The sequence below is a fragment of the Lytechinus variegatus genome, chromosome 1, assembly GCF_018143015.1.
Source record: "Lytechinus variegatus isolate NC3 chromosome 1, Lvar_3.0, whole genome shotgun sequence".
NCBI lineage: Eukaryota > Metazoa > Echinodermata > Echinoidea > Temnopleuroida > Toxopneustidae > Lytechinus > Lytechinus variegatus.
This window is the reverse complement of record NC_054740.1, coordinates 37,976,190-37,988,208: the sequence shown is the minus strand read 5'-3', so window position 1 is coordinate 37,988,208 and position 12,019 is coordinate 37,976,190. Positions and strand designations below refer to the sequence as shown.

General features: G+C 38.9%; 1 protein-coding gene across 1 annotated transcript; it reads left to right on the top strand.

Annotated features, from left to right (window-relative positions):
• The first annotated feature begins 972 nt into the window (after window positions 1–972).
• LOC121413357 (40S ribosomal protein S3a-like) lies at window positions 973–11,164 on the top strand. Its single transcript, XM_041606153.1, has 6 exons — window positions 973–1,069; window positions 5,749–5,852; window positions 7,898–8,085; window positions 8,877–9,085; window positions 9,477–9,586; window positions 10,828–11,164. The coding sequence occupies exons 1-6, from the start codon at window positions 1,008–1,010 to the stop codon at window positions 10,950–10,952; spliced, it is 798 nt and encodes a 265-aa protein (XP_041462087.1). The 5' UTR covers window positions 973–1,007; the 3' UTR covers window positions 10,953–11,164.
• The last annotated feature ends 855 nt before the right edge of the window (window positions 11,165–12,019 follow it).

Below are 12,019 nucleotides of genomic sequence, written 5' to 3'. Positions count from 1 at the left end.
TTTTACCCGAGAAAACTCTGGTAAAAACTGAAAACTAAGATTAGTCTAAATTCTGCTATTGACTTTAACACAGGACAAAAACTGGTTTTATGCAACGGGCCCCAGTTGGTTAAGTACGGCCCACAGAGATATATACTAATAACGCTACATCTCTATGGTACGGCCCCACCTTCCACATCTCGCGCAAATCGGACTCTAAACGCGTAGTGCAAAAATAATGAAAGGCAAAAAGGACATCCTTTATAAAAAAAAATAATTTTGTTTTATCATCCCCGCAAATTTGACCCTAAAACACGTATAGTTTCCTAGCGAAATGAATACCCTTTTTTCATTAATTTTGTGTTTTTGACACCCTTATCACGTTACGTACGTAACGTGCCCTATCTTGAAAAAGACATCCTTTTTACGTGGTTTTTTTTTTTGGGGGGGGTCGCGCATGGTATCCACTATCCACTCGTCAATGTAAGTGCCCCCCCTGAGGTCCTCGATCGGCTTTCAAAGGGGGGGGGGTCGAGGGTCGAGGGGCACACTTATAGGTACACGGCATTTTAGCGTTTTAGATTTGGCCAAGGGGTGGATGCAGATTTCTCTTTAGAACTTAGGGGGTATGGAATTATGTTTCTGACCTCCCAACTACATATCAGACTAACTTAGCTTCATAACAAGTTTTAAAAAAAAGACAAAAATAGCTAAGTTTTTCACACGCTTGAATTGAGCGGTTCGAGTAATGCGTCGTCTGCTTGATAAATTTCATTATATTTCATGTCCTCCTGGCCAGTGGCAGATTGCGTAGAATGAAGGTAAATTGTATAATTTATTAATTTGTATATTTTTGTTAAAAAAGAAAGCAGTCTGAACTTATTTAATAAAACTATTAATGCTTCGCATACAGAAAACCTAATAATGGGGAACGGAATTTGTCACATTCCCGATTTCATTCAGCGTTAAAAACTCATATCCCAATATGCACTTCGCAGGCCACTTCCTCTTTGATAAGCTCCCTAACTATGGCGGTGGGCAAGAATAAACGCCTCTCGAAAGGAGGCAAAAAAGGTTCCAAGAAAAAAGTGTAAGAATATATCATCATTTTGGAAACAATACCCATATATTGATCTTTATGAATTATATACTTTATTTTAAATAAATCGACGGATTGTGTAGATTTTTGCGGATTTTGTAGGCAGTGCCCGATAGGTTTGCGGGGCACAGCCGTGGCTGTGGAATACGTGTGTTGTCAATGCATACATCGCACGCGAGTGACGGTGACACTCGGATCTCGCACAGTGTCTATGTTTTCCAAGAACAAAACTGCCCGCATCATGGTCTTTGCGTGAGAAATTCAGAGCGAAATTGATGTATTTGTCTAAGCGTGAAACAGTGTAACATAAGGAAGCAATAGAAGTGAAATGTGACTTGGTTTGTGTGAATCCAGAACTGCAGAAGGGTGTTTTGTCTCCATTATTGCACTTTTGGAGTGCAGTGAAAATAATGTCCTGACGTTGGGGGCGCACTTCATAAATTAAATTTTCCCAACATTCCCAATTACTTAGTGCCTTGCTCTTGCCTACTACTAGTTCTGCCAGCTAGGTTTCATTCGAGACTGAATTGTTTGAAAAAAAACTGCATGCCAAAGGCAAAGCCATAATACTTAATAGAGCGAAGTTTTTGCACATGCAGGCTCCACTTCACTAACGCTACTTAGCCTTAGTTAACCCAAGGAACTCCCGCCCGCATAGCGGGGGGGGGGGGGGGGGGAGCCCAGGACCTTACCATGTAATTGACCATACTCACCTGACTAGCATGAAGTATGGTCAAAATAATTCTCCGAATAGGGCCTAATTTCCTAAATAGTTGAAACATAAATCAAGCACTTAGTGACTTACCACGATTATATGGATGAAGGTCTAACGAGTACGAGTGGTAGTTTCCTGACATCTGGGCACAAACTGGAACCTAAAAAACCCCGAAAAGTTCTTTCCTTCTACCCCCATCTCGATCGGCCATTTTTGTTATGAATCGTAGCGGGTGGGAGTTCCCTGGGTTACTTTAGCCTAGGCCTGGCTACGCTGCACTCCACCTAGGCCCTACCCGAACTTTGAGACGGTGAACTCGATCGGACATTCCGAGTCTCAAAGGTGGGATGAAAATCATGTTTATTGTAAAAAAAAAATATAGGGGGGGGCCCTAATGAGAAAGATAAACAACAATCTTACTCATCACCCGTAATATTGTCACTCCGTGTCCATCCTCCAGTTACACCCAAAATTGGTGATTTTGGCCAGTATCTTTTTCCTCACACATTATTCACGGCTGATTTCTAAACATCGCATGCGATCGGTTTGACCTGCGACCGATCGCATGCATATATTGCATATAGATCTATCCCTGATGTATTCTTAAAAAATCTGTATTACATGCCCTCCTAGATCTATAGAAAGGACGCGTGATCTACTGATAGATGTGATATGAGAGGCAGTTTAAGTGAAATATATGCTAAAGTAATGTGGAGAGTTGTTCACAAATGACATCACACATCTTTGTCGCATTACCAATTTGGGAATCTTCATAGCATTAGTGATCGCAATATTCAAATGCTCGAAACTTTCTCATTATTTGTCCGATTTTTCTTAGACTTTTGTTGATCTGTTTATTTGACTTTTCTGTTTTCACCCAAGCTATCTTGTTCCAAAGGTTTCATTCTCCTTTTTGACAATAAATATGATTTCCATCCCACCTTTGTGACTCGGGAATGTCCGATCGAGTTCACCGTCTCGAATTTCAAGTAGGTGGAGTGTAGTGTAGCAGTTGTGAAGTAGAGTCGAGCCTGCACAAACTTCGCTCGAGGTAGCCATAGCATAGGCGTAACGTTAGATCTAGTGTTTATTTATGGCAAGTTCCCCCAAGTCTTCGCACAGTGTATCTGCGCGAGTCTATTAAAAAAGATACGCAACGAGCACGAACTTTACACATGCAATACATAGACAGGTACAATGTATTAATAAAAATATCCGACTCAGAATGGGGGAAAAATAATGAATTTAGGGCATTTTATGTGACGGCCTCACAATGCAGCCTTTCTCATCAAAATCCCTAAATTTTGTGCAAAATGAATGAGTGCGCAGACATGGGGTATCATTTTTTTTTAAAGGTTTTTTTAAAGAAAATCCTATATTTCTTTCAACTTTTATTTAGGTACACACTCTTAACAATATAAGGAACATTATTAACTAAAAAATTTTGTGAAATAAGAAATTCATGTTAAATCTTAACTCAAATTGTTGGGTGCGCAGTCTTGGGGCCCACCATCATACCTCGGGTGAAGTTCGTGCAGACTTCACTCCACTTCACTACCGCTGCACTATGCTCCACCTACCCGAACTTCGAGACGGTGAACTCGATCGGATATTCCGAGTGAGTGATGACAAAGATGGGATGGAAATAATATTTATTGTAAAAGTTATAGAAAAAAAATATAACGAGAAAGTAAATTAGCTTAATTTCTTACTCTTCACCCATATTTCACTCCGTGTCCATACTCTGGTTATCCTCAAAATGGTGGTTTTTGGCCAGCATCTTTTTCCTCACATGTATTACGGCCGATTTCAAAACATCGCATGCGATCTATCGGTCGCAGGTCATACCGATCACATTTGTATTTCGACGTTGATCACGATGTCATAGTTCGGATCCTCAGTCTTGGATAATGTTAGTCTCAGACTTTGCTTCACTTGGTTGAAGTTAACGACCAAATCGTGTGAATGTGCTGTGAACAAACTGCCATAGGTGAATCTTTTGGTTAAAATACATATTGTAGAGCATTTTTCATGCATTTTTAGCTGTGAATAAACAAGTTTTCATAGAAAAATTTTGACCCTAATTCTCCTGGAGGGGGCATTATGGCCCCCCCCCCTCGACAATTTTCGCGATATATATCCGCTGCACAAAATTTTTTGACCTCGCCGTTAGCTGAATTTAAACTTTCAAGTCTCGCACAAATTTTGAGACCAAATTTGTGACGCCCGGGTACACGGTTACGACATTACGCAACATTATGTAAGTGCACGTCAGACTCAAAATTGCTCAAAAACTTGATTTCTTGTACAAATCCAATGCAAATTGTATATTTAGCTAAAAAAAATTTTTCATAAAGGTATCATTATTTCTACTTTTACTGATTTAAATTAATTCATTTTGCTTTGTTTATGATTAGAATTAAGTGTGGAGCAATTTCCATCGAAAAAACAATAAAAAAAAGTAAAACAACAAAGAAATACATAAATAAAAAAAAAGTACATAAGAAATCGGTCTTGGTACCAGAATTTTTTCATTCACAATTGTTAGTAATGTTATAACGAATATTTTCACCAAAAAATAGCACTCTAGGAGCTTTATTTAGTGAATCAGAGCAATTAGTATGATTTCATGAATAAATTAGCATAATTAATTCATATGAAATTAAAAAGAATGAATTCAGTGAAATTTACCAATGCAACTGCGTAGATTACGTCATCATTCTCTACCATCATGCAAATTTTCGTCGTGATTGCGCAATCCGCGGCTGAGATCTTAATAGGGGGCCATAATGGCCCCCCCCCCTCCCCATGAATGACAAGAATCAAATTACCCCGGGAGATTTAGGGTTAAAGAAGATTTTTAATCAAAACTTTGCAAAGTATAGATCTGCTCTCTTGTTTAAGTAACCAACAAGTAGTTTTATACAACACATGGATAGATCCTTGACAGCTGATTGGATGAAAGCGTGTCACATGACATTCAGAGGAATCAGCTATAGCACGCTAAGATATGCTAGCCGTAGTATAGTCGACTATTGCACACACGTGCTATAGTCCACTATAGCACGCTGAAGTAAATGAGCCAGCACTGCAAGATCCCTGGGCACACTGAATCCATGGACATGCCCCGTACACGTTAAGTTAATTAGCGGTATACGCGCATATACCTTGTCACGTTTTTGTATCTCTGACCGATGTACGTAGCACTGCGCATACACGTTGCTAAGCTGAACACAATGCGCGTACGTACGTTGCTAAGCTAATTATTCCCAGGGTACAGCTGCCTACCTTCTGGATTTTATGGAATTCGTTCACAAATTGAACTTCATGGATCTTTATGGATCTATGTTGAAAGTACTTGACTCTCCTGGGATTACTGGAGTAAATCTACCTGATGCTCAAAAAAGACAACATTCTTAGCAAAATACTAGACCTAAAGATCTAGCCTATATAGATCTAGTCTAACTAAGCTATCCATGTTGTATAAAACAAATATTCAATTTTTTCATTCGTGCGACGTTCCGAATATTACATTCGTTGCAAGTTGAAACAGTCTATTCAATTCCGCTTTGCGTCGTTGAATAGACAGTTTCAACTTGCACACTAATGCAATATTCGGAACGATCCCCTCATCAACATTGAATATTTGTATAATATTAAATATTTCTTTGTTTCTTGGTTGTTCTTGAACGTTCTACAATGAAGAAGTTTAGTCAGATCACTGATGACAAATTAATGTTTCTTTGAATAAATAAACCACACCTGACTTTTCAAGATGATAAAGGGGAGGGGGGAAATGTGGTTTATTTACTGGAAAATACTGTATTTAGGCAGTAGTAGGTGATTTGGTGGTGGTGATTTTTGTTTTAATTGTGAAAGGTAGCCCCCCCCCCCCAAATACAATTGTCCTGGTAAGTGAATGTATTTTTTTTTCAATTAATTTCTTTGTGCACAGTCTGGATCCATTCACCAAGAAGGAATGGTACGATGTGAAAGCTCCGGCCATGTTTAACATCCGTAACATCGGCAAGACCCTTGTCACCAGGACCCAGGGAACAAGTAAGTAAATGGATGTGTTTCACAAAGAGTGCTGTGAGACCAAACGTCCAGGTTGCAAACGTCAAGCATATGCAGTTTAGCGCGTCTCCCAAAAAATGTCCCTCTGACATTGGGCTGAATTAATTCTAAAATGTGGTAGTATTCTCAAATAAATGTTCATGAGTAGAAAGCTCATTTCATGAACCAACTTCGATGAAAATTTCATTGGTGCTTCAGCAGTCTTGAATGCACACTGTTATCTTTAGAAGGACAAGAAACAAACTTGTGTTTGTTTGGTTTGGTGATTGAAAAGGGGAATCAGTGCCCCAACTTGAAAGAAAATGTGAATGATCTGTACATGATTTGTAAGTTCAACATATCTTATAAAATGGAAAATCTCAATTGAAAACGTGATAATTAACATCTGCATTCCACATGGAAAATGCCAGAACCCCTCCCCCTTCCAAACCATAGATAAATATCACCATTGTAATCAAATAATGAAAACATTACGTAATAGAATCGTCCCGATCATACGCAGCACAGGACGGCATCTTTAAAGAGAAATACCAGTAGTTGCTGTGAACACTGATTTCATGAGAAAGTCTGTAAAACCAGGCTTAATTGTCAGTATGTCATCGAGGATCTAGATCTGATACAATTACATAAACTGAACTTTGTGTGAAAGCTTAAAATCTACACTGAAAAATGTTCACACTGAAGATCACTAACACAGATAAGTGCATGTGGGACAGTGCATTATTATTGCTCTGAATGTCGGCCGACACTTGACCGGAATCCTGTGCTTATTTGCTAATTTCTCAGCAACTACACAATTTCATCCAGAATCCTTTGGCACATATTTTTTATTTATATACAAACAGACATTTTGGTGATCATTTCATTGGATTCTGTACAAACTCATTTTGATATCATTACCACAACTGGCATTTACCTTTAACTTTGTATCACATATAAATTCACATTAAAAAGGGCTGTACTAAGGGTTGGTGTGGTATAATTACGAATTGACACTATTGCCGAGAACGTTATCTAGACTCTACTTTGATTTTGGCTTTTTCGGGGGAACTCTGCATGAGGAGGTACAACTTCCGGTGCTTCAACACAGAATAGGCCAATCAGCGTTATTGTTGCCATCCAGTTAGTGGAGAGATAAGTGGTTAGATCATGGAGATTTCCTTGGGCAGATCAGGGAATTTCAAAACCACTGAGCGAGACCGATGAAAATATATTTTGATATAAGTTAGAACATGAGATGAGTTTCCTAATTCCATACATTTCATTGAGGATAATTTGTATTTTGGGAAGTAATTTAGCTGCATGTTAGAGGAACATTTTTGGGGGGAAGTGCTGTATGGGTTTCACGGTTCACCACATTACACAGGAAGTGTATGATGTTTTGGGGAAATAAACTGGGTTCCAAAAGAAACTTATCAAATTTCACAAGCACACTATACAAATTCCACTTGGTCCAAATGAACAAAATGTTGACACAGGCTAGCTTCCATCATCTTTACTGAGCACAAGAGATATGTTTGCCGACAAATAGACTGTAGCCCCTCAAATCAATCGGTTCCAGAATCCAAAGTCATAAAATGTCAAAAGAAAGACCAATGAAAATGAGATGGGATTAAACCAAATGGTCATTCTTTGCTTGACTGCTACTGAGTCCATTCATGCATTATGCTTCTTTGAACTTGATCAATAGGTGTGTTTAAAATGTTAATTTTAACTTTGTAACTACATCCTTATGGAGGCAATCAATTAAATAAACTGGTAAGTTTGTTAAATCCCATCTCGTGAATTTCACAAAGTTTTCTTTGTGTTGGATGAAAGAAGCGCTCTTGTTAGAACAAATTATTTTGATGTGTTTATTAGCATTGTAATAATTCTTTTGTTTTCCAAGCAATTCAGGAGCTCTTCTAGCACAGGAGAACATGTGCACAGAGTTTTTGATGTGCGCTATAATCAGTATATAAAAAAAACATTTATTTTTTTTCATTGCTTACTGTTAACCTAAGTTTTATTACCTGTCACTTTACCAGAAATCGCCTCTGATGGTCTGAAGGGACGCGTGTTCGAGGTCTCCCTTGCTGATCTGCAGAATGACGAGGTTGCTTTCCGCAAGTTTAGGCTGATGGTGGAAGACGTACGTGGGCGCAACTGCCTTACCAACTTCCATGGAATGAACCTGACAAGGGACAAGTACTGCTCCATGGTCAAGAAGTGGCAGGTTTGTAAAAAAAGGAAGAAAAGAAATTGCAACCCCCGTGTCTAGATATGACCGAAGTGATTTGATTTTGTGTTAGAGGCTAGCTGTGTAGAAAGGCTCTCTGTTTGTTCCCAGTTCAGACCATAGACCTGCCAACTGTCCTGATTTCTGAAATTTCATGTGAGGAAAAAGAAACTCAAGAGAAATCGCCATAGACCCATTCATGCCCCAGTCCTCAATGCATCTCAAATAGCCCAGTCCTTATTGGGATGAAGTTGCTAAATCTAGGAGATCCAGTGGCCACTGCTTTCTTGGCCCCCATATGGGGCTTTGTTCCTGGACCCCTAGCCATTGGTTGTTAATATTTTTCATTACTAAACGTTGGCAGGTACATGTATGACTATGTGATGTGATACAAAATTTGTAAATCATCACTCTTTTCATGAAAATCAAAAGATTGTCATATCGTTAATATTTGAACTAAACCGTTGAATAACTATATTCTCACAAATTCAGTTAACAGCGGTAATATTGAATTCATACACATACTTTCCCAGTGTTACAAATTTCTAAGTTCTACTCATCTGGTGCTGCCTCCTTTTTTTGCTGTACTGCCCAGTGTCCAAAAGTTGAATTCAACCGGGCAGGGAGTGTGCTGTTGTCTGTGTGGAGAGAAGGCGCTTTGTAGTTATTGCTTTACTTTGTTTTGAAGTATATTATGCTTGAAGGTTTCGGTGGAGGATGTGAGGGGAATTGGACTTTTGTAGCAACTAAGAGTAATATTGAATTTCTGTTGTGGCTTTTTCCATCAGACTCTGATCGATGCCAACGTGGATGTGCGTACCACAGACGGCTACCTCCTCCGTCTCTTCTGCATCGGTTTCACCAAGCGCAGGCAGAACCAGATCAAGAAGACCTCGTATGCCCAGAGCACCCAGGTGCGTGCTATCCGCAGGAAGATGGTCGAGATCATGGCCCGTGAGTGCGCAGCCAACGACCTCAAGGAAGTCGTCAACAAACTGTAAGTCGATATTCCTTTTTAGTATTGTAAGTAAAATTAAGTTCTTGGACCTCTTTGATAAAAAAATACATTCTTGGTAACTTTGCCATTATAGAAACTACCATGGTAGCATAAACAATGAAAATCTGGGTTTTCATGGTAGTTACTGGGAAAGTTGCCATAATCACAAGTCTTGAGGGACGGAGAGGCCTATCGCGGAATCACTGGTACCAGTGCCCCAGGCATGCACGAAATCATATGATTGATAGTACGTATGAAAGTATGAGGATGGCATTTAGAAAAAAGCTGTGTTGCATCCAAATAGCACCCAACAAGTTCACAAGAAAATCCATTTCAAGAATAGATTTGTCCAGTGAGTGACCATCGTCCTATCTATCTTATCTACTTTTAGGATCCCAGACAGCATTGCAAGGGACATTGAGAAGGCCTGTCACCGAATCTACCCTCTCCATGATGTCCACATCCGCAAGGTCAAGGTCCTCAGGAAGCCCAAGTTTGACGGTAAGACCCTTGCTTTCCATCCATTTGTTCTCTTCATTTTCAATAAAAAGTTGTATGGTTGGTCCCATACGTTGGTTTTGGTGTTAAAGGGTCAGAAATACTGGCTGATAAACCAAATTCACCTGTTTTTACCATATTTTTTTAAGTGTTTATAAAATAATTGTGGAAAATGGCATGCATCCCCCCACCCCACATGCCAATCTCTTCGCCCTTGGATAATTTTGTGCCCTTCTTAACCTTTATTAAACTGGGGGGAGGGGGGGGTCAATTTGACACCTCCCCTCGACAAATTTCATCACTACGCTGTCGCGCAAAGTTTTTTGATCGTGCCGCTGACTGACTTTTTACTTTCAAGTCTTCCGCATCTTTTGAGACCAAAATTGCTACGCCAGGGGACGCGGTTCTGAAATTACGCAACATTTAGTGAGTGCATGTCAGACCAGAAATTGCTCAGGAACGTGTGTTCCGTGTACAAAGTCAATGTAAATTGTGTTTTTCAACCAAAAATCATAGATGTATGATATTTTTTTTACTCTTGTCGGTTTAAGTAGATTTATTTTATGCTATTTATGATTGCAGGAGGGTCTGACAAAGTTCATTGGAAAAAACAGTAAAAAACAAAGGTTTGAAAAAAAAAACAAATACATAAGAATTTAAAAAACAACAAAATACTTTGAAAATTAATTATATTTTTGCAATTTTTTGTAGCTATTTAGAAATGTAATAATTGATACTCCAACCAAAAATTAGCGTTCTACTAGCTATGTAAATTGAGCTAAAGTAAAAAACATTGGCAAAAAACAAAATTTATGGCAAATTTCATACACTTATTTGCATAATTGATTAAAATATAAAAAATTAATTTTCAAAAATGTTACCATATTGTCTTGTAGTTTACATCCGGCTCTACGCGCGTGCAAATTTTTCGTGGCGATCGCGTGATCAGCGGCCAAGATCTGGGGGGGTCAAATTGTTGTATAATATATAAAAATTTGCCTTCCCCCCAAAAAACAACAGAATTTAAGACCTGAATCCTGTAACACAAAGGTTAGTGATTAATCGAACTCTTGATTTTCACGATTGATCGTACATTGTAGTCAATGCAATCAACCGTGGGAAAAGTATTCTACGATCATTGCTAAGCTTTGTGTTACAGGTCCCTGGTAAGATTGACTTACATATATTTTTGTGTACTCCAGCTTAAATCAAATTGTTTGTATTTTTTGAAAATATGATTACAGTATCCCGTCTTATGGAGCTCCACGGTGAGGGATCTGGTACCGGAAAGACCACCACAACCGACGACACAGGCGCCCAGGTCGACAGGCCGGACGGCTACGAACCCCCTGTACAAGAAAGCGTGTAGACACACAACTCCACATCAGAGAACACACCCCACAGTCGATCCCATTCCAAACCATTTCACAAAGGGACTTATCTCTTGTGTGAAGAGAAAACGGTCCTGACCATTCACCGCCAACCGCCATTGTTTACAGAAACTTGTCCAATTACCGTTTGCCATACATCAGTGAGCGAACTTTGCATAATCCGTGCAAAATAAAAAATGTAAAAAATAAAGATGATATGTGTTCTTGTTCTTTTTTATGTGTTGCCTTTGTGTGATTGGTGTGAAAAGCATGTTTCTTGTATGCTGCGCATTTCTCCTGTTCCTCCACTTGTATTCAGTTGAAATTTTTACCAGGTACATGCGTATGAAAGCCAGCTTTGAGCTGTCAAATGTTGGGAGTCGAGCCAAGATCTTAGGAGCCTATCATGACAGGACATGTCTACTTTTTATCGGACAGTTACCGTAGCAACACTGCTCAGCCAATCAAAATCAGGGACAGGTAGAATAGTAAAAAATAGTAATGGTTTATTTGCAATACATGATTGGCAGCCAGTGGCTGAAATATACATGTTTCCCAAATATAAGAACATGTAAAGATGTTACACAAAGAGTAGACCAATTGTAAAAAAATGGATTCAATACATAATTGATTTAATTACGCAAAGATTTTCAATATGACGGATCAAATTACATAAAGGAGTTCTAAGTGTAAGTGAAACCATAAATCGCATAAAATCAAATATTGCTTAAATAGACGGGAAGAATGTATAATGAAATCAACTGGTAAAACGAGAGAAAATCATATTCGGGAGGTCAACTAAAATCTAATTATAGATCAAGTATTAGATGATTCATTATTGATTAATGAGTGCGGCTGTAAGGTGTTGCATTGTATCAAATAAGTAAAAAGAAATCGATGGAATGATGGATGATATCGGACGAAAATGTTGAAGTAACGATCCCTGGGCTTAGAAGTTGGCAAGTCCGGGGATAGCTTTCGAGCCGATAGCCAAGGCAGGAAAGATGGGAAATTAATTATAGATCATAAGAACCACTGCTGCTTTACCTCCATATGTGAAAAGAAA